General features: G+C 38.9%; 1 protein-coding gene across 2 annotated transcripts in view; it reads left to right on the forward strand.

Moving 5' to 3' along the window:
- Positions 1 to 23,999, forward strand: part of LOC132887089 (collagen alpha-1(XVIII) chain-like) — a 214,242-nt gene that overhangs the window by 120,423 nt on the left and 69,820 nt on the right. For both annotated transcript variants that reach the window (XM_060922455.1, XM_060922456.1), the window contains exons 8-20: positions 3 to 206; positions 855 to 881; positions 2,182 to 2,244; positions 2,380 to 2,448; positions 4,518 to 4,574; positions 4,729 to 4,869; positions 14,047 to 14,100; positions 16,515 to 16,550; positions 18,039 to 18,161; positions 18,569 to 18,634; positions 18,751 to 18,786; positions 19,089 to 19,130; positions 23,485 to 23,547. In XM_060922455.1, the coding sequence (XP_060778438.1) occupies positions 3 to 206; positions 855 to 881; positions 2,182 to 2,244; positions 2,380 to 2,448; positions 4,518 to 4,574; positions 4,729 to 4,869; positions 14,047 to 14,100; positions 16,515 to 16,550; positions 18,039 to 18,161; positions 18,569 to 18,634; positions 18,751 to 18,786; positions 19,089 to 19,130; positions 23,485 to 23,547 (981 nt within the window). The remainder of the gene's footprint in view (positions 1 to 2; positions 207 to 854; positions 882 to 2,181; positions 2,245 to 2,379; positions 2,449 to 4,517; positions 4,575 to 4,728; positions 4,870 to 14,046; positions 14,101 to 16,514; positions 16,551 to 18,038; positions 18,162 to 18,568; positions 18,635 to 18,750; positions 18,787 to 19,088; positions 19,131 to 23,484; positions 23,548 to 23,999) is intronic.

The raw sequence follows: 23,999 nt of genomic DNA on the forward strand, positions 1-23,999 counted from the left end.
AGGACTATCCACTGATGATGCCAGTACATAAAGGGGAGAAAGGAGACCCTGGACCTCCTGGACCTCCTGGCCCTCCAGGACCCCCTGGTACAGTGAGCTCGTCAGGCCCGAAAGGAGACATGTCTTCTTGGGTAGGAGAACCAGGGGCTCGAGGACCTCCAGGACCACCAGGGCCTACAGGTGCATCAGGGAAGGATGGTCTTCCTGTAAGTACACCCATGTGTTTTCATTATAGCTGGTTTCTCTGGACATGATTATTTAAAAAATTTAATTAAATTTAAAAAATAAAAGGGGGGGGGGGGGTCTTTTTACTATTGCTTGGACCTGTTCAAGCCATTGTGGTAAAACCACATGGTAAATGTGACTTAATAATACATTTTAAATGTGGTAAAATTTTGTTGTAGGCTTTTTTTTTTATTTCAGCAGAGTGTCATGCAACATCAGCTTTTACTGCTTTTTCAAGTACACAGTGAAACCTCTTGTTTACTTCAGAGCATTAACGGTTACTAATCATACAAACTATAAGCTCATGGTAACCAATCCATGGCACTCAGGCATGACCCCAATGCATTGATTTATATTCATTTGACTTTCAAACCAACAGGATGTTGGGGAATTTTGTTTCTTAGTAGTGACTGAGTAGATTAGCCAAGTTTGTTGAACAAAGAATGATCTTAAATCATCATTCATAGACAGTCGATAATAGACAGCTATATGTCATATTTCAGCTGTTTATATGTTTAGTGACAGACCTGCAATCTCAGTTTGATTCTATATTGATATTATCATAGTAATATGAATTTGTTCATCTCATGAATTTACATTTTCAAATAACAATGGCTTTCATTTTTCAGGGTAGTCGTGGAGAAGATGGCAAACCAGTGAGTATTCTTGACTCGTGTTTCAGCTTGAAATTTATGAGATACAGATTTAGGAAACACAGTAAGCTGAGACACGTAACATGGTACTGTAGTGGGTAGTGTTACTGCCTTACAGCTTTAGGATCCCTGGTTGAATCATGATCTTGGTTTACTGTTAATGTGTACATTCCATGTGGGTTCCTCTTCTTGGATCTCAGGTTTCCTCCCAGCTCCTAAAAACATGTCAGTTGGTGGACTGTTGACTGTTCATGGTGCTCTTTGATGGACTGGCATCCAAATTCAGGGTGCATTCCCACTTTAGGCCAAGTGTTCCTGGGATAGGTACTGGGTCCACCATGACCCTGATTAGGTTACACCCAGGTCATCTTCGATGGTTAGTGCAGATGAATGAATGAGTTAGTAAAGTCAGTGCAGCAATGATTGAGACCAGTCTTCCACTCAAGTTCTTTTTCTTCCTACCTTCAGTAAATCCAAGTAGTTTTGAGGACATTATTACCATTTCAGGGGCAGCATGGTGGCATCCTGGTTAGCACTGTCATCTCACAGCAAGAAGGTTCTGGGTTTGAGCCCAGCGGCTGATGGGGCATTTCTGTGTGGAGTTTGCATGTTCTCCCCGTGTTTGCATGGGTTTTCTCTGGGTGCTCCGGTTTCCCCCACAGTCCAAAGGTTAGGTTAATTGGTGGCTATAAATTGACCATAGGTGTGAATGGTTGTTTGTCTCTATGTGTCAGCCCTGCGATGATCTGGTGACTGTCCAGGGTGTACCCCGCCTCTCACCCATAGTCAGCTGCGATAGGCTCCAGCTTTCCCGCAACCCTGCACAGGATAAATGGCTACAGATAATGGATGGATGGCTTACCATTTCATTGGATTTTAGAGTTTACTGTTTGTTCACTTAGCCAATATCAGTAACTACTCAAACAAATTCAGATTTCCCAGCATCGCACATATGCCCACCAGAGCTAAACAGGTTAAATCAAAGGTTAAATTCTGTGGAAAGTGAAGCCCCATTAATTGTTTTGCACGGCCCATTGATTAAAGAGTAGAATGACTCAGCATCATACTGAAATAGAGACACAAGACTAGGACTTCAGTAGTGGACCCTGAGCCTTTTTATCTTTCTCTGGGTTTGATTGAACAATAATAGCTGCACCTTGCTCCATACCTTTGTGCCTGATTAGACCAAATCCAGGTCTGCCTTTCTTCCCTTTCACAAAAAGGAATCCATGTGTATGTTTCTATCTTTAAATTGTATAAATTTCAGACCTACATGAATGTTTCTCTTTGGTTGTCTCTGCAGGGAGGAACTGGAGCTCCAGGGTTCCCAGGTATACCTGGTGATCCAGGAATAAAGGGAGAAAAGGTACAAATACTCTATACACAGTGTAGACTTAATAATACCTGGTGACCATTGTTCTGAGTAGTGACACATTTATTGTGAGATTTATACCACCATAGGTGAGAAGATTCAAATCCAAAGAATGCTTATGTTTTTCAGGGTGATCCTGGAGTTGGGCTGCCTGGGCCTCCTGGACCACCGGGACGATCAGCAACACCACGATATGTGGTATGTGCACGCTGTTCATCCAGTGCAGATATCAGTCATATTGGAGGAGAAAGAGGGTCCAAATAGAAAGGCATTCTTTCACTCTTACATGTGTTCTTAAAGTGAAACACCTGATATCCATCTGTTGATTGTAGTACCTGTAAAGAAATATAATTTTCTAATGTTAAATCAAACAATCGCTACAAAATCATAAGAAGTAGTGAATGGTAGTTCATACGACTCGCCAATACCAGTTCCAGTTTAGTACCAGGGCAAACGTTTTTTTTTTTTTATTTGCTGACAAATACAAAGTATCGAGGACAGAATGAAACAAATTAATACATACACATGACATACAACAGAAACACTGACGTAACATTAACAACAGTTTCAAAGGCTGGACAGTACTACTAATATGTTGACAGAGAGATGTAACAGGACACATGGAGACAAATTCGACAGAGATAAACAAGAGCTATATTGCTGTATAGGGGAGGCTGGGTGGGGTTGGTTGGGGTAATGAATATGCATGTGAGATGGATGAGGGTAGGTGGGGGGGATTTGGAGGGGTTTTGGGCCTTGAGTTATGGGTGGAGGGACAGTGTGTGTATGTTGGGGGGGAGCGGAGTTTGTGATAGTGAGCACATGTGTGTGTGTGAGTGTATATAAGCAGTGCTGGTCTAGTGTCGGGCCAGGGAGAAAGAAGCTGGATCATAATGGGGGGGGGGGGGGAGTATTATTTTATTTGCTAATCCTTTGTGTTGATAGTGATTCTAAAAATAATAGTTCTTTAATAGTTAATTACGATGACTACCTGAGCACCTGTTCATGGCTATGGTGCCAGCCGCCCCTGCCCAAGCTAAGTCATGATGGGACGACAGAGGGGAGGGGGAGGTACTGCATGAGGCAGGGCTCCGGGCCCCCACACACCGACACCAGCCCCCCATAACCTCCGCACAACACGCCCTACCTATCCTATATATGACTGTATATGACAAGAATGTGTGCCTTCTCTAAAGTGTACTGCATTAAAAGAAGAGGGCGTGCAGGGTGAAAACCTGCCCAGATCTCCACCTACACGCCCCCCACACCCTATATAATCAAAGATATAAGCCTCCTCTAAAATGTATTTGCATTAAAAGAAGCAAGGAGTGCAGCGAAGCACCTGCAGAGGTTTCCCACATGCACTCCTCCCTTGTCCTAGTCTATCATGTTGTTCTTGTTGAAGGTGGGCAAATGGTGTGTGCTTCCTAATGTGTAGAACATTTAAAAGAGGATAAAGCGCGCTGTGCAATACCAAGAATAGGCAGGTATCAGAGTGCATGCGTGGGGTGGGCGGGGCGCTGAGAGGATCTTGGGACCCTGACCCGAAGGGGAACCCTGACCCATCAATCCTCCCAATGGCACCAACCAACGCCAGTCCCACCTGACAGCCAGACAGGGTAGGGCTGTCCACGCCATCCCAGATGCCCAGGTATAACAGGAGTAGATGAAGTGGGGGAGGGAAGATGGTAGCAGAGGGAGGGAGGGAGTGGTGGGAAGAAGAGGGAGTGGTGGGAAAAATTAATAAATGGAGTACATAAACAAACAGAGATAAGAGATTCCAGCTTCCATCCTCCCTTTCCTAATATGTATGGCTAAGTATTAACGATTATGGAGGAATATTTGGGTGTGGCGTTGGGACTGGATCTCAGGCACAGAGGGCCAGGTCAAGTCTGTAAAAAGGTGAGGTAAGATGACCAAGGGGAGTGTGTATTCTGAGTGTGGAGTAAGTTGGGAGAGGTATGATTGTCCAATAATATATAATCTGCTAGCAGGTTTTTCCAATGGGTAGTGTGGATTGAGTTGAATATAATTTTCTAATGTTAAATCAAACAATCGCTACAAAATCATAAGAAGTAGTGAATGGTAGTTCATACGACTCGCCAATACCAGTTCCAGTTTAGTACCGGGGCAAACGTTAATTTAGGAACAACAGTGTTTAAGGAACTTGGAAAGCCACTTATAATTGGCTGTCTGATTACATGGCCACGCTGTTACTGTACATGTCTTAAAGTAAGCTCTTCCCCATGTTCTCTCTGCATATGCAGGATGCCATTGATGGTTCGGGATTTGAGGACTTTGACAGTGACACAGAGGTTATCAGGGTGAGTTTTATCCTCCCCCCAATATGTATTTGCATCAGATGATATGCTTGGGGTGTGGTTTGCTAGTCCAAACTGTTGGATTATTTATACAGTATATTTTATAAATTTACCAAAGCATTTTGAAAAGATATTGGATTTCATATGTCTCTATCAGGGTCCACCTGGACCTCCAGGACCTCCAGGGAAGCCTGGTCCTCCTGGGCCCCCTGTAGGTCTCTCTCCTGGTCCAATAGGACCTCCAGGGGCTCCAGGGAAAGATGGGAAGGATGGGGAGATGGGTAGTCCTGGAATTCCAGTAAGTATTCTTTTGCATTCAATTCTGAAAATGTTACACACTGACAAGTGACAAATTATACTGTAGGTGGTATTGTTCTGGCATGGTTTGGTTCCACTTGTCTCCTTAAAGGGATAGTTCGGGATTTTTGACATGAATCTGTATGGCATCCCCATCAATAGTGTCGTGCAAACACACTGACTTACCCCTGACAGCATCCTGTGAGTCCAGTTCTTGTCCAGTTTTGGTCCAGACGAAAGTAGTCCGGCAAGTTTGTTGGGGTCACAAAAGTAAAACGTTTTTCGTCTCAAAACAGTATGTGTTCAAAAGAGTGATATATTTGCATCACAAAACCGTTGGCAAATAAAAAGTCAGACCTCGAAATCGCTTGGCACTATTTTCCTGCGTGCTGCCGGCTTCATCCAGCTGCGGCTCCAGCTTCAAGGATAAGCTGGAGCCGCATAAGTAGGAGTCCCGGCAGGTGGTTTGTATTCGATTCGTTTATATCCCGACCTTGTTAACTGTCAGATTTATGTTCATGGACCCAGTAAGCTGGTAAATAATTTTTTTTTTTTTTCTTTACCAAATTCTAACAGAAAACGAGAGCGCCCGAAAGGGAAAACTGAGCCGAGCCGCCTCAGGGCTCTAATGCAAATTGCTTTCCTCCTCAGTATACAAGTGCGCTTCCATGTCAGGGAAAAAGAAACTACCACTGCTGCCTATGCAGTGCCCTATTTATACAAATAGGAGTCATTCAGGATTCAGCCATGTTTTTGCTCCGGGTCATGGCTGAATCCTGAATGACTCCTATTTGTATAAATAGGGCACTACATAGGCAGCAGTGGTAGTTTCTTTTTCCCTGACATGGAAGCGCACTTGTATACTGAGGAGGAAAGCAATTTGCATTACAGCCCTGAGGCGGCTCAGCTCAGCTTTCCCTTTCGGGCGCTCTCGTTTTCTGTTAGAATTTGGTAAAGAAAAAATATATATATATATTATTTACCAGCTTACCGGGTCCATGAACATAAATCTGACAGTTAAAAAGGTCGGGATATAAACGAATCGAATACAAACCACCCGCCGGGACTCCTACTTATGCGGCTCCAGCTTATCCTTGAAGCTGGAGCCGCAGCTGGATGAAGCCAGCAGCGCGCAGGAAAATAGTGCCAAGCGATTTCGAGGTCTGACTTTTTATTTGCCAACGGTTTTGTGATGCAAATATATCACTCTTTTGAACACATACTGTTTTGAGACGAAAAACGTTTTACTTTTGTGACCCCAACAAACTTGCCGGACTACTTTCGTCTGGACCAAAACTGGACAAGAACTGGACTCACAGGATGCTGTCAGGGGTAAGTCAGTGTGTTTGCACGACACTATTGATGGGGATGCCATACAGATTCATGTCAAAAATCCCGAACTATCCCTTTAAAGGGAAGGTTCATTGAAAATTGATTCAAGTTGATCACCTTTATCCTACAATGCTTCTTGATAGAAGTGGTCTTTACCTGAATGATAATTCCCCCATCCATGGGACACAAGGGCAGATTGAATGCTTTCATGAGGATAAAAATAGTCATATGCAATGGCGTATCATGAAATCTTAACCCAATTTTGGAGTGATATGCTGGACACCACTTTCCATTACCATCATCAAAACACCAACTGAAGAAATATCTTTTGGAAGAATGGTGTTCATCCCTCCAGTGCAGTTCCAGAGACTTATCTGGAAACCATAAATATGATTCCAGAATAGAAACAGCAGAAATGATGCGCATATTTGATATAGTATGGTAGAAGCAGTTCCTTGCCAAAGCACTAGGATGTCTTGCCACTTCACACATTACATTACAGGCTGGTTAAATTAAGTTGAACACCCAATGTTTACATTTTTGGTGTGCTGACTCTCTGAATCAGCTGATCCATGCTATGTTTCAGGTAATTGAGGACTTGTTTAGTGAGTCTGGATTTGATCCAGGTTCTGGATTTGATGCTGGATCTGGATTTGATGCCGGGTCTGGATTTGATGCTGGGTCTGGATTTGATGTTGAGTCTGGGATTGATGCTGGGTCTGCATTTGAGCTTGGCTCAGACCTGGACTTAGTTGAGGTATAGCGTTTGGTTCCAGCTGGCAAATTAAAGCCACGGGCCACAAAAGGCAGGATTTCCCCTCAACATGTTCCGCTTGCGTGCACCTTGCAATAATTCAGGCTCTGGCCTCTGGCCTGCTGCATTTGCTTTGTTTTGCTGCTCTGTAATCATATATAATCAAAGCGTGTGCATGTATGTGTATGAGTGTGTAAGTACATGCATATGTGTGTGTGTGTGTGTGTATGCATGAATTTGTGAGTGTTTGTATGAGACATATTCAGTTACAAACAAAAAACATTGGCAGGAACTAAGAGTCTTAATATACTAATCATCTTTGGAGTCAGTTTATGGTGGAGGTTGGAGCAAGAACTTGAATATGAACTCTCCTGGACATATCTTGTATGTCTCTGAGATGATGAGAACAAAAGGTTATATCAGGAAAATCCATTTTCTGGACAGAAGTAGACGCTAGTAGACCTCTGGATAGAAGAAGGACTTTGTAGTCCTCTGGATAGAAACAGGAACTTGTGGTCCTTTGGTCAGAAGCACAAACTTGTAGTCCTCTGGACAGAAGGAGGAACTTGTGGTCCTTTGGTCAGGAGCAGAAGCTTGTAGGTCTCTGAACCAGAACATGCACCTACGGTATAGTTGTAGGGACTTGAAACTTCTGTCAGTAGCAGGAGCTTGTAGACCTCTGAGTAGGAACAAGAACTTCTAGGTCTTATGACACAAGCAGTAACTTGTATGTCTCGGAATGATAAGAACATGAACTTGCAGACAGGAACAGACATCTGTAGTATGAGAGCAGAAATGCAAAACTTCTGGGATTAGAAGTAACAGTAGCTTGTAAGTTTCTGGGTGGCATAATGGGAGTTTATAGGCCTGAGGATAATATGAGTAAACACTGGTTGGGAGTAGGAGTCACAGTGTAATTGACAGTTTATAGCAAATACTTGTGGAAGCATTTTAACCATCCTTCAAATGAGAGATCTGGTCAAAAAGAAAACCCAAATTGGTCTCTTTGCTGTCTAAAAACCTTAACCAATGAGTAACAGCAATAAATGTAAGTTCACTTCTGATATTATATTTATCTCACCTTCAAGGGCTCTACTAACATACATGTGTAAGTTTACAAGAAGAATGCTCTATTAGTGACTCACAAATTTACAAAGCTTTATCTTACTATAGTGTCATACAGTCAGTGGACACTAATACAGTGCCATGCACTTATAGCATTTATTTCTGTGTAACGATGCAAAAGCATTGGTACTTGTATTAAACTTTTCCTGTTGTGTGGTCTGTCCTTCAGGAACACAGGCAGTACATTTCTCTTGAATAGGTACACAGTGTTGACATTTTGACTCCAAAACTTGGCTAGAGATTTGGGAAAATGCTCTCTTCATATTTGAGTGTGTCAGGTTTTCATCCAAAACCTTATTTGGCTGTGACATATCTGAGGATGGAGAACATGATCCTTTGCTTAAGTGGTGTTTTGTCAGTATTTGTCAAAAATTGTGTATATGTGTAATTTTTAAACGAGTGTTGTGTGATTGTGAAGAGGATTTTACCAGAATAATTGCTATTAAATGTGATTTAAGTGCTGTGAATTGTACTACATGTTAAGAAGAACAAAGTTTTGGTCAAAGATTAAAGTATTCCTGGCTGAATGGTTTATCTCTGTCAAATTCAGTGAGAGGGAGTGAAAAGAAATGTACTTTAATACTAGTTTAATACTGTGGACTGAGGGAACACACATTTTATATATATATATATATATATATATATATATATATATATATATATATATATAAAATCCACATTTACTGGATATGAGCAATCACATGCTCTGATCGGCTACTCCACTATAGGCTATCAGCTCATAGATAGAGTAGACGAGTAGAGAAAAACAAAATGGCAGAGCGTGTTACTGAACCAACCGAGGACAAAATAAAAACTACTCGAAAAGAAAACCCCAAAAATACAAAAAAAGCAACAAAATATGGAATAAAAGTATTTGATGGTAAGAATGTATCTTTTTTTTGTTATTCAAGAATTATCATAGCATTTTTCATAAATTGCTACTGTCATTTCGCTGGTTTGTTTACATTCTCAGTGGAAATGATTTTGTAAGACGTTTTGTATAAAGTTTTTATTTATCAAATTTGCAAAAAAAAAATGCTATGTTTCTCAAAATCCAGTGAAATGTGAATCGAATAAAACAGTTATTCCACTCAATCTCGTCATACATGGCATATATGGCTTATAGCCGACTCGGCGCTATGCGCCTCATCCGCTATCAGCTCATGTCCGACTCAGTTTCGTGGAATAACTGTTATATATATATATATATATATATATATATATATATATATATATATATATATATATATATATATATGTGTGTGTGTGTGTATGTATGTACTGTATGTATGTATGTACAGTGCTTAGCGTAAATGAGTACACCCCCTTTGAAAAGTAACATTTTAAACAATATCTCAATGAACACAATTTCCAAAATGTTGAAAAGACAAAGTTTAATATAACATCTGTTTAACTTATAACGGGAAAGTAAGGTTAATAATATAAACTTTGATTACACATTTTTCAGTTTTACTCAAATTAGGGTGGTGCAAAAATGAGTACACCCCACAACAAAAACTACTACATCTAGTACTTTGTATGGCCTCCATGATTTTTAATGACAGCACCAAGTCTTCTAGGCATGGAATGAACAAGTTGGCGACATTTAGCAACATCAATCTTTTTCCATTCTTCATCAGTGACCTCTTTTAGTGACTGGATGCTGGATGGAGAGTGATGCTCAACTTGTCTCTTCAGAATTCCCCAAAGAAAATAATTTCTTTACACCACAAAAGTGAAGGCTACAAGAAGATCAGCAAAGCTTTACTTATCAGTCAGAATACTGTAGCAAAAGTGGTACAAAAATTTAAGAAAGATGGAACTGCAACCATCTCACAGAGATGTCCAGGTCGTCCACGGAAGCTAACACCTCGACAGGAGCGTCTTCTGATGTGAAGGGTTGAAGAAAATCGGCATGCAAGTTCACTGTAGTTATCTAAAGAAGTAGAAAGCTGGGGGTGTCGTGGCTCAGGTGGATAAGGCGCCATACCATAAATCCGGGGACCCGGGTTCGATTCCGACCCGAGGTCATTTCTCAATCCCTCCCTGTCTCTCTCTCCTGCTCATTTCCTGTCTCTACATTGTCCTATCCAATAAAGGTGAAAAGGCCCAAAAAATTATCTTTAAAAAAAAAAGAAGTAGAAAGCCAAACTGGGGTGACTATTTCCCGTGACACAATCCGGTGTACACTGCAGAGGAATGGCATGCATGGATGCCATCCACAAAAGAAGCCTCTCCGAAAGCCCAGGCACAAAAAAGCCCACCTAGAGTTTGCCAGGGCCCGTGCTGACAAAGATGAAGACTACTGGGACTCTATACTCTGGAGTGATGAGACCAAGATGAATGTTTTTAGAATTGATGGCTTCAAAACTGTATGGCGTCGCAAAGGTGAGGAATACAAAGAAAAATGCATGGTGCCTACAGTGAAACGTGGTGGTGGCAGTGTCCTTATGTGGGCCTGCATGAGTGCTGCTGGTGTCGGGGAGCTGCATTTCATTGATGCCATCATGAATTCACAGATGTATTACTCTATACTGAAAGAGAAGATGCTACCATCACTCCGTGCCCTTGGTCATCGTGCACTTTTCCAACATGACAATGATCCTAAACACGCATCTAAGGCCACTGTTGGATTTCTGAAGAAGAACAGGGTGAAAGTGATTCAGTGGCCAAGTATGTCTCCTGATCTGAACCCAATCGAACGTCTATGGGGAATTCTGAAGAGACAAGTTGAGCATCACTCTCCATCCAGCATCCAGTCACTAAAAGAGGTCATTGTTGAAAAATGGAAAAAGATTGATGTTGCAAAATGTCGCCAACTTGTTCATTCCATGCCTAGAAGACTTGGTGCTGTCATTAAAAATCATGGAGGCCATACAAAGTACTAGATGTAGTAGTTTTTGTTGTGGGGTGTACTCATTTTTGCACCACCCTAATTTGAGTAAAACTGAAAAAATGTTTAATCTAAGTTTATATTATTAACCTTACTTTCCCGTTATAAGTTAAACAGATGTTATATTAAACTTCGTCTTGTCAACATTTTGGAAATTGTTTGTGTTCATTGAGATATTGTTTAAAATGTTACTTTTCAAAGGGGGTGGACTCATTTACGCTGAGCACTGTGTGTGTGTGTGTGTGTGTGTTTTTACGCTGCACTGATGCCATTTAACTGGAACTAGAACTTTTCATGGAACATGAAACTTCACTATCATTGAGGGGAAGCTGCCTTTTTAATATCCAATCAACTCTTCACCTAACTGTTCAATCTCAACCTGGAAACTTTCTCCAACTTTACTGAACATGTAAAACAAAACAAGCATCATTTCATTGATGATGAAACCGTCAGTGAATAAACAGGGATTTTATATATATATATATATATATATATATATATATATATATATATATATATACAGTGGTGCTTGAAAGTTTGTGAACCCTTTAGAATTTTCTATATTTCTGCATAAATATGACCTAAAACATCATCAGATTTTCACACAAGTCCTAAAAGTAGACAAAGAGAACCCAGTTAAACAAATGAGACAAAAATATTATACTTGGTAATTTATTTATTGAGGAAAATGATCCAATATTATATATCTGTGAGTGGCAAAAGTATGTGAACCTTGGCTTTCAGTATCTGGTGTGACCCCCTTGTGCAGTAATAACTGCAACTCAACATTTCCGGTAACAGTTGATCAGTCCTGCACACCGGCTTGGAGGAATTTTAGCCCATTCCTCCATACAGAACAGCTTCAACTCTGGGATGTTGGTGGGTTTCCTCACATGAACTGCTCACTTCAGGTCCTTCCACAACATTTCCATTGGATTAAGGTCAGGACTTTGACTTGGCCATTCCAAAACATTAACTTTATTCTTCTTTAACCATTCTTTGGTAGAACGACTTGTGTGCTTAGGGTCGTTGTCTTGCTGCATGACCCACCTTCTCTTGAGATTCAGTTCATGGACGGATGTCCTGACATTTTCCTTTAGAATTTGCTGGTATAATTCAAAATTCAATGTTCCATCAATGATGGCAAACCGTCCTGGCCCAGACGCAGCAAAACAGGCCCAAACCATGATACTACCACCACCATGTTTCACAGATGGGATAAGGTTCTTATGCTGGAATGCAGTGTTTTCCTTTCTCCAAATATAATGTTTCTCATTTAAACCAAAAAGTTCTACTTTAGTCTCATCCGTCCACAAAACATTTTTCCAATAGCCTTCTGGCTTGTCCACGTGATCTTTAGCAAACTGCAGATGAGCAGCAATGTTCTTTTTGGAGAACAGTGGCTTTCTCCTTGCAACCCTGCCATGCACACCATTGTTGTTCAGTGTTCTCCTGGTGATAGACACATGAACATTAACATTAGCCAATGTGAGAAAGGCCTTCAGTTGCTTAGAAGTTACCCTGGGTTCCTTGTGACCTCGCCGACTATTACACGCCTTGCTCCTGGAGTGATCTTTGTTGGTCGACCACTCCTGGGGAGGGGAACAATGGTCTTGAATTTCCTCCATTTGTACACAATCTGTCTGACTGTGGATTGGTGGAGTCCAAACTCTTTAGAGATAGTTTTGTAACCTTTTCCAGCCTGATGAGCATCAACAATGCTTTTCCTGAGGTCCTCAGAAATCTCCTTTGTTCGTGCCATGATACACTTCCACAAACGTGTTGTGAAGATCAGACTTTGATAGATCCCTGTTCTTTAAATAAAACAGGGTGCCCACTCACACCTGATTGTCATCCCATTGATTGAAAACACCTGACTCTAATTTCACCTTCAAATTAACTGCTAATCCTAGAGGTTCACATACTTTTGCCACTCGCAGATATGTAATATTGGATCATTTTCCTCAACAGATAAATGACCAAGTATAATATTTTTGTCTCATTTGTTTAACTGGGTTCTCTTTATCTACTTTTAGGACTTGTGTGAAAATCTGATGATGTTTTAGGTCATATTTATGCAGAAATATAGAAAATTCTAAAGGGTTCACAAACTTTCAAGCACCACTGTGTGTGTATATATATATATATATATATATATATATATATATATATTTGAGCTATTTTAATGTCTGAGCACCAGGCAACTTGATTCACTGATCTGGATTCAAAGTGCAAATATGTGACGATAAAATGATTCTATAATGCATGTGAATTTTTAATTCTGTACCCTGTATTTTGATTGATTTTTTTTCCACAGTTAGACCATGTTCTGCCCACCTTGAAAACACTCGGCTTAATGTATTCGGGACAATGATAATAAATATAATATTTAAAAAACATAATAATATTCAGTGATTACTTTGGGTAAAATAAAGTTTTTAAACAGCTTTAAACTATTTTTTGTTTGTGGTAGTATGAAAAAATATTTGAATACTTAGTCCTGAATAGCAGTATTCACATTTTAAAGGCATTGCATTCAAAGGAACAACCCAAGCCGATATAAATGCATTTATTTATTTATTTATTTATTTATTTTGCTACAATGCAAAATCTTTCAAAGGAAAATTGCAATGAATCTCAATTTTATTTCATAACCTGCTGCTAAAAGGTCTAACACAGCTTTTGACCTCCTGTTGCTTTTTATCTTAAGCTACATACATACAGCTTACTGTACATACCAAAGCCTATTATAAGCCTGTTGAGTCTTCAGTGTCAAGCTCTTGACATGACACTGCTAAATAACTGTAATAATGAGATGAAGTGATTATGTATTTGTTATGTGAGTGAAATTAAGACCTTTGGCTACCTGCCCAAAGGGAACATAGATCTTCAGAGACAGGTGTATGTCTTTTGATAAACATCAGTGAATAAATTTATACATGAACAGTACACTGGATTTCCATTCTCTGAGTTCTCTGTAGTCTTTGAGTATCTCCGTCTCAGACAAAGCCAGAGTTTTGGTGTTATGCTTGTGCAGGGAAGAAGTACTAATTCTACTTTCATGGCTCTAACAGGGTGTTAATGGCAGAGATGGTGAACCAGGAAAAGAGGGCCCGAAAGGGGACAAGGTAAAATATACAGTACTGGTCAAAAGTTTGGACACACCTTCTAATTCAACGGTTTTTCTTTATTTTTATTAATTAAAAGACACTTCTTCATGTCTTAAAGTAATGATGGATGACATTTCTGTTTACTTAGTTGAGCAGTTCTTGACATAATATGGATTACTACAGTTGTAGAACAGGGCTATTTACTGTATTTTTATTAGTTACTAGAGTGGCGGCTACAATTATCGACACCTTAACGATCTTTTGGCCATTGCAAAAGTAGAAAAGACTTTCAATACATAAATTGTGTATGAATAATTACTCAAACTTCTACTGGAAAAAAACTGAGTTGATTCCTGATTACTTCATGTATCAGATCACGTGACACCGTTCCACAGTTATCGACATCCAGATGATTATTTCTCATCTCATCTCATTATCTCTAGCCGCTTTATCCTGTTCTACAGGGTCGCAGGCAAGCTGGAGCCTATCCCAGCTGACTACGGGCGAAAGGCGGGGTACACCCTGGACAAGTCGCCAGGTCATCACAGGGCTGACACATAGACACAGACAACCATTCACACTCACATTCACACCTACGGTCAATTTAGAGTCACCAGTTAACCTAACCTGCATGTCTTTGGACTGTGGGGGAAACCGGAGCACCCGGAGGAAACCCACGCGGACAACATGTAAACTCCACACAGAAAAGCCCTCGCCGGCCACGGGGCTCGAACCCGGACCTTCTTGCTGTGAGGCGACAGCGCTAACCACTACACCACCGTGCTGCTCAGATGATTATTTATAAAAAATAAAAAATAATAATAATCTGTATGTGGTATTAAGTTAAAATATAGTTTTATTTTAAATTTGTTTTACATAGACATATTTTCTATAAAATATCTTTTATATAAATATAGCGATGTCAGTGCTTATGTAAATCTCATCCCATTATCTCTAGCCGCTTTATCCTGTTCTAAATGAGGACGTAATTCTAATGCTTGTAAACAAATGAACTGATAATGTTTAACCTGTCAGAAAATCTTTTTGTTCCACTTTCCAAGTATTTTCATAGATCACATTTTGTTAATCATTTATTGTTGTTTGTATTCATTTCTAGTTTTGTCGTTTACCAATAAATGTCAACAGGTAATTGACATTGTAACCACATGAACATCCAGGTCAAAGGTCACCTGTCATTCCTCGAACCAAAATATAAAATGTCTACTGATATTGTAATATGCGGTAGATATTTACAACAAACTGCAAAAAAAATTCTGAATCTAATAGAAAAATCTGAATATTACAAGCATGTAATTTTTTATATGCTAGGAATTTAATTCTGGTCTAATTCTATTTATTGCAATCGGATTCCAAATACTCTATAAACATTCCATTCTGTTATGGATCAGAAAAAATTATTATAAATCACAGCACTTTTATTTTTTTTTAAATATTTCATCTACTTCAACAATGTTACACAAAGATCGATCCATAACAGCTGTAAATGTCCTTTAATTCCACAGGGTATCGATAATGGTGGACACCGGTGAAAGTGATTACTATTATCGACACCTCACGTGACTTCTCAAACGCGCATTTAGATACAAAATGGCAACTGTCAAATGAAAGAATAAGAAACAGAGTAGGTTTCGACAAGGAGATCATGAAATATCGGTGAATTTGATAAGTAAAACCATGTCCATGATCTTTCCACCATGCTCACCTGCGATGATAACATCCGGGTTTTCCTCAAATTGCTGATCGTGCTGAAAAAATTTCCATCTCAGGTAACGAGCTGTGTCATCAGACGACAAGATCAAAAGGTGAGGCGGGTCTTCCGGTTGATTAATTAACCAATAATAACTGTTGTAACTGAAACTCACCTTTGTAAAATTGTTTTTATTGGTAAATCTGAAAAGGTGTTGATAATTATGGACTGTCGATAATTGTAGCTGCTGCTCTATTTATTGTTTACTGTTTGATCTCAAACGCATTAAGAAAGCAAGAAATTGCACTAATTACCTTTTGACGAGGCACCAGTTGATTGAAAAGCATTCCAGGTGACTCCCTCATGAAGCTGGTTAAGATAATGCCAATAGTGTGCAAAGAGTCATCAATGTAAACGCTGGCTACTTTGAAGAATCTAAAATATGAAACATATTTTATTTTTTAAGACTTTTTTGTTTACCACATAATTCCATATGTGTTCCAGATGTTATTTCATAGTTCTGATGTCTTCATTATTGTTCTACAATATAACAAATAGTCATAATACAGAAAAACCTATGAATGAGTAGGTGTGTACAAACTTACTGTATGACTGCTACTGTATTTTGAATAGTTTCTGTTCTATTAGTTGTTCAATAGAATCTGATGGCTCTTTTTCACTTCCATAAAACAATTTTCAAATGTTATTGTGAACGTGTTTACAGGGTGACGCTGGATTGCCTGGGAATGCAGGACAAAAGGTAATGTCACTGCAGTGTCAATATCGTTTCTCATATTACTATCAGAATGTAATGTGTTGGGGTTTTTTTTCCTCTAGCTATTCATACTATGTCTGCATGGATACAGCCAGTTTCAGTTATACCACAGCACTGTTGAATTCTCAAAGCTGATTGGTCAGAAGGTGTTGATTAGTTTTCCAGAACAGCTATTTTGACAATAGTTTAACAGATTACAGGTTTATCATGTGGTTGTTGTAATATGCTACCGTTTCTTTTGTAAAAACTTGCCACTCACGCCTCGTGAACAGATTTTAAATACGTTTTCAATGAGGAGATGCTTATTTATCATTTATGGAAGGTGTCTCAAGGGTGAGTGTTTTGTAACACTCCGAGATAAAAATGCAATTTTAAGTTTTCAAACGCAGGAAAGTCTTCAGGATGAAGAACGTTGTAGTTTCTTGGTGACATTAAAGCTCCATTTTTGTCTAATTAACATTAAAATTTAGAGGCTGGTAAGGAAGTGACGATGATGCATATTTATAGCTGTGATAACAGGAAATGCTAACAGGAACATGCTTTGCGGACATTACACAAGATTAAAAGTACAGTGGATATAAAAAGTGTACGCACGCCATTTAAATGAATGCTGTAATTAAATCAAAAGGTACTTCAACAAAGTATTAGTTTAAGGGTGTGCACACTTATGCAACCAGCTTATTGTACTTTTTTTGTTTGTTTTTCCCCCCAACAGATTTGTTTGTTTTTCAGTTTAATTGTACAGGTTATAGGTCACATTAAAGGTGGGAAAAGTTTTGAAATTATTTATCGTGGTTTCATTTTTTGACATCAGAAAAAACCTATCATTTTAACGGGGTGTGTAGACTCTTTATATCCACTGTAACTATAAACAGATAAAAAGAATGCTATGTCACTCTTTAATTAATTTAAAAAATAATTGGTAAATTGGGGCGGCACGGTGGTGTAGTGGTTAGTGCTGTTGCCTCACAGCAAGAAGGTCCGGGTTCGAGCCCCGTGGCCGGCGAGGGCCTTTCTGTGCGGAGTTTGCATGTTCTCCCCGTGTCCGCGTGGGTTTCCTCCGGGTGCTCCGGTTTCCCCCACAGTCCAAAGACATGCAGGTTAGGTTAACTGGTGACTCTAAATTGACCGTAGGTGTGAATGTGAGTGTGAATGGTTGTCTGTGTCTATGTGTCAGCCCTGTGATGACCTGGCGACTTGTCCAGGGTGTACCCCGCCTTTCGCCCGTAGTCAGCTGGGATAGGCTCCAGCTTGCCTGCGACCCTGTAGAACAGGATAAAGCGGCTAGAGATAATGAGATGAGTTGGTAAATTGCTGTGGTAAAAGAGGAACAAAATATTTCTTGGTAATGTTATTGCTACCATCCTGGTAACAGTTGCTCCTCTTTGTTATTTTGTTATCTCCCTGTTGTTGCTGTCCCAATAAAAGTGTGTTTTATTCCTTTCTTATGCTCTTTATTTCTGTCTTTATAAGGGTGAGCCAGGGTACCCAGGCCTCCCAGGAGTACCAGGAGCAGCAGGACCAGAAGGTCCAAAGGGAAAACCTGGCCCACCAGGACCTCCAGGTCCACCTGCACATTTCAGTCTTGATTTACTGGTGAGTTTCAGGAACAATGATTTTCGTTATAATCTGGATCCAATCTCAAGATCACAGAGCTACTTAATGGAAGATCCACCAGAGGCCATTGTGATCAGTTTTTTTTTTTTGTATGAACACCACAGCCAAAGAACCAGCAGATTTTCCAACATTTTAACACTAATGACAGCTCATTTATCATTCTATGTTGAATAGAGCTGAACCACATTTGAAAAACATTTGAGTGCAAACAATTTTCTGGTTGGTTACACGAACAATCTCAAACTTCAAAAATCTCATTTTCTCAACCCAAAAACCTATTAAATGACTAATATACACAGCAGAGCTGGAAAACAGTGTGTGTGTGTGTGTGTGTGTGTGTGTGTGTGTGTGTGTGTGTGTGTGTGTGTGTGTGTGTGTTTGAGCAGGATTCTGAGGGCTCAGGAGTGGAAGGAGGCAGTGGCTTTGGGCCGATTCTCCCTCGAGGGCCTCCTGTAAGTGCATTTTCAACAGCAGAGTGACAGGATTGAATTCTTTTCTCATATTTTTCTTATAGTCGATTAAGAATTTTTATTTGTTTTAAAAATCAAGTCTTCCTTTTCTCCTGTAGGGTATTCCTGGTTTGCCTGGCCCCCCAGGACCACAGGTGGATTTACTTCTGTAGAATTGCAGAAACTGATTTGAATTTTATTTCATTTATTCTGTATATGATCAATTCTTATGGGTTCGATTTGTTTTTAATATTTTACTTTTATGTTCATAACTATTTTGCCGTCCCATTCAAACAGCACATAGTATGTGTTGCTTAATAAATTATGTTAGTATGTTTAGGGGGTTTTTTTTCAATGTTTCCAAAAAGTACATACATATAATATGAGAGTATTGAGACGTCAAGGTGTATCATTCACTAAAACGCTACATTGGATTTGTTGTATTTTTCTGATTCAGGGAAAAGATGGAGTGAATGGTCTTCCAGGTACTTCAGAGAAGGTTAGTACTTGTTTATGTGGCCATAATTGTGAACACATGCAGGACTGTTGTGCAAAAGTTTTCGGCACATGTAAAGAAACGCTGGAGACCAAAAATGAGAAAATGAAATGTTTCAACATTTTAAAAATACGATAAACAGTAATCAATAAGCCATAATAAATGAAACAAAGTCAATATTTGGTGTGAGATGTCCCTTTGCTTGAAAAAAATAGTAGTCTCAGGTACAATGAGTGCAGTTTGATAAGGAAATGAGCTGTAGGTTTTACTGAGCATCTTACAGAACCAGCCCCAGTTCTTCTGGACACTTTGACTGTCACACTCGCTTCTTCATTTTGCACCAAAACCCAGCAGCCTTCATTATGTTTTCTTTTTTAATCTGAAAAGTGCTCTCTTATGGAATATGCTGCTCAGGTACAAACTTTTTTTTTTTTTGCTGGAAAACGAACATTCTGCGCTACAAAAAATGTGTGCTTGAAAACGAATGTTTGGAACTCTAAAATGTTTTTGTACTGACTCAATAATTTAGAAGTCATAAAATAGAAATTAGGGTACCTAAGACTTTTGCACAGTACTGTGTATTCAGTAAACTTCACTTATGAAAAGTAAAATTATTAGATGTTTTGTGACCTTAGTCTTATAAGTATTGTACCTGGGTGAAGATCGAAGACAGAGGGTCAGAGACAGAGTCAACATTATAACATTTAGAGCTCACTGTTATACATTAAACTGACCTTATCAAAAATCTGATATGATTAGAAAGCTGGTATTTTTGAACACTGGTCAAGACTCAAGTGCTGTTTGGATTATAAGGTTCCATCTGTCTGTTTCTCATTAGATCATCTTTCAGTGACAGTACCGTAAATAACTAAGCTCAACAGGCAAAGACATTTAAAGCCCATCGATACACTCTATTAACATGCTTATATACTTTTTGATAAATTTTACTATTGTGAATGTTTTCATACCTCAAAACCAGAATGTTTTCACTTTCAAAATCAGATTTTCTGAAATAAGAATTATAGCTTTTTTTTATTATTTGAAATAATTTTAATACAGGTGCATCTCAACCAGTTGTGAGTTTGGACCTCATCCCACTCCCACAAAAATAAATAAATAAATAAATAATGGGGTAAATTACTATTAAGTTACTTTTACAAATATAATTTTAAATATAACTAAAATACATATGAAATTTGCTCGAGTGTTTGTAGACATCTCAAAAAAATTACAATATCGTGAAAAAGTTAATTTTTTTGTAATTTAATTCAAAAAGATACATTTTCATGTCTTTGAGATTCATTATACTTTAAGTGAAATATTTCAAGCCTTTTTTGTTCTAAATTTGATGATTACGGCTTATAGCTGAACACTTTGATAATAATAATAATAATCATTCATTCTCATCTCATTATCTCTAGCTGCTTTATCCTGTTCAACTTATCCAGGGTGTACCCCGCCTTTCACCCATAGTCAGCTGGGATAGGCTCCAGCTTGCCTGTGACCCATAATAATAATAATAATAATAATAATAATAATAATAACTAGAAGGGCACTCATTAAAGTGCATACCTCCACCAAGCCACATATTATCAACATCAAAATCAAATCACTTGAACCTAGGATAATACTAAAGCTGTACACCAAATTTCATCAAAATCTCTTCACAGCTTTTTGAGTTACATTGGGAAAAGACCAAAAAATCCTGGATCCACGTACATATCCAGATTTGCATCAAAATCTGATCAATTGTTCTTTGGCCCATGGCTCACCTTTTCTCAAAATTTCATCAAAATCTGTTCATTACTTTTTGAGTTACTTTGGAAACAGTCAAATAAATGGAGGCAAAGACATAACCTCCTCCAACACAGTTGGCAGAGAAGGAATAAATAAATAAATAAATAAATAAATAACACCACATGAGAATGAAATATCACCCAGTAATGAAGTATATGTGGTTAACTCATTTTTGACCAAAATGTCAGACAGAACCTTCTATTTATGAACCTGGAAACCTCGATTTCCTAACTTGGCGAGTTTAGTCCCTTTTTTTTTTTAAGGCAAAGGATTTTACTTTCTCCTTTTTTGTCATAACACAGCCAAGTTAGTATTTTATTATCTGCAGATGATAAGACTTCAGATTCCACTTGAGATTCTCATGTCTCTTTATTTTTGTGCTCAAACATAAATTGTGCTCCCAAGAAGATATTTGATAAATGAGGCCCACGGCTTCCTGTTCCTCATTGCCAAAGGAAACCTGCAGTTCCCACCCATTTGCTTCCCATTAGGATTTAATTTACTTAATAATTCCTACTATGCAAAAAATGATCAAACAGCACATCTGCTGTGGTCAGAAGGACTCAGCACTCATATTTAACCCTTTCTTCGATTCATTATGCAGTGGAAGTTAAAACAGTGGTGCTTGAAAGTTTGTGAACCCTTTAGAATTTTCTATATTTCTGCATAAATATGACCTAAAACATCATCAGATTTTCACACAAGTCCTAAAAGTAGATAAAGAGAACCCAGTTAAACAAATGAGACAAAAATATTATACTTGGTCATTTATTTATTGAGGAAAATGATCCAATATTACATATCTGTGAGTGGCAAAAGTATGTGAACCTTTGCTTTCAGTATCTGGTGTGACCCCCTTGTGCAGCAATAACTGCAACTAAATGTTTCCGGAAACTGTTGATCAGTCCTGCACACTGGCTTGGAGGAATTTTAGCCCATTCCTCCATACAGAATGGCTTCAACTCTGGCATGTTGGTGGGTTTCCTCACATGAACTGCTTGCTTCAGGTCCTTCCACAATATTTCGATTGGATTAAGGTCAGGACTTTGACTTGGCCATTCCAAAACATTAACTTTATTCTTCTTTAACCATTCTTTGGTAGAATGACTTGTGTGCTTAGGGTCGTTGTCTTGCTGCATGACCCACCTTCTCTTGGGATTCAGTTCATGGACAGATGCCCTGACATTTTCCTTTAGAATTTGCTGGTATAATTCAGAATTCATTGTTCCATCAATGATGGCAAGCCATCCTGGCCCAGATGCAGCAAAACAGGCCCAAACCATAATACTACCACCACCATGCTTCACAGATGGGATAAGGTTCTTATGCTGGAATGCAGTGTTTTCCTTTCTCCAAACATAACGCTTCTCATTTAAACCAAAAAGTTCTATTTTGGTCTCATCCATCCACAAAACATTTTTCCAATAGCCTTCTGGCTTGTCCACGTGATCTTTAGCAAACTGCGGCCGAGCAGCAATGTTCTTTTTGGAGAGCAGTGGCTTTCTCCGTGCAACCCCGTCATGCACACCATTGTTGTTCAGTGTCCTCCTGATGGTGGACTCATTATTAAAACATTAACATTAGCCAATGTGAGAGAAGCCTTCAGTTGCTTAGAAGTTACCCTGGGGTCCTTTGTGACCTTGCCAACTATTACACGCCTTGCTCTTGGAGTGATCTTTGTTGGTCGACCACTCCTGGGGAGGGGAACAATGGTCTTGAATTTCCTCCATTTGTACACAATCTGTCTGACTGTGGATTGGTGGAGTCCAAACTCTTTAGAGATGGTTTTGTAACCTTTTCCAGCCTGATGAGCATCAACAACGCTTTTTCTGAGGTCCTCAGAAATCTCCTTTGTTCGTGCCATGATACACTTCCACAAACATGTGTTGTGAAGATCAGACTTTGATAGATCCCTGTTCTTTAAATAAAACAGGGTGCCCACTCACACCTGATTGTCAACACCTGACTCTAATTTCACCTTCAAATTAACTGCTAATCCTAGAGGTTCACATACTTTTGCCACTCACAGATATGTAATATTGGATCATTTTCCTCAATAAATAAATGACCAAGTATAATATTTTTGTTTCATTTGTTTAACTGGGTTCTCTTTATCTACTTTTAGGACTTGTGTGAAAATCTGATGATTTCGGTCATATTTATGCAGAAATATAGAAAATTCTAAGGGGTTCACAAACTTTCAAGCACCACTGTATTTGTGCATTAAGCTCAAGATCTTGATTTAAAAATCACCGTCTGTTGGTGTCTGATTTACTTTGCTTGTGTTTTGCATGGTGTCACTTCAGCTATATTGGTACATTTTTTGCATTCAAATGTGTCACTTAAGTGAAAAAAAGCCTGTCTGTAAATTTGCACTGAAATATTCCATCATGCAGAATATCAAATTTAAAGGACTATTAGATTTTAGCAGTGTCAGAGCACAATATTTTCAAATATATGTGCAAATATAATCTGAATATTTATTCCACTGTTTAAAAGTAGACTTAAGATTGCTGTTTGAAAGAAATTTTTAATAATTATTTCTCATATCCACCTGTAGGGGGAGCCTGGTCCTGCAGGACCTGAAGGGAAACCTGGACTACCTGGACTTCCTGGAAGAACCGTCAGTATTTCCTGATCCTTAAGCAACAACATAGCCTTCACAGCTTCGTTTCTCACATATCTTTAACTTTTGGTGCACGAGATGCATAAAATCTGGTAGAAATATTCGAAATGCTTGAGCAGTTTATATTCCAATTGGTATAACACTCACCATCCACTTAATAACACCTATACACTTGTTCATTCATGCAACTATCCAATCAGCCAATCATGTGGCAGCAGCGTAATGCATAAAATCATGCAGATACAAGTCAAGAGCTTCAGTTAACATTCACATCAAACATCAGAATGAAGAAAAAATGTGATCTCTGGGAGTTCAATTGTGGCATGGTTGTTGGTTCCAGATGGGCTGGTTTGAGTATTTCATAAACTGCATATCTCCTGGATTCTCCTTTCACACACAATATAGTTTATACAGAATGGTAGAAAAACATCCAGTGATTTATAGTTCTT

This window comes from Neoarius graeffei, chromosome 5 (genome assembly GCF_027579695.1).
Source record: "Neoarius graeffei isolate fNeoGra1 chromosome 5, fNeoGra1.pri, whole genome shotgun sequence".
Taxonomy (NCBI): domain Eukaryota; kingdom Metazoa; phylum Chordata; class Actinopteri; order Siluriformes; family Ariidae; genus Neoarius; species Neoarius graeffei.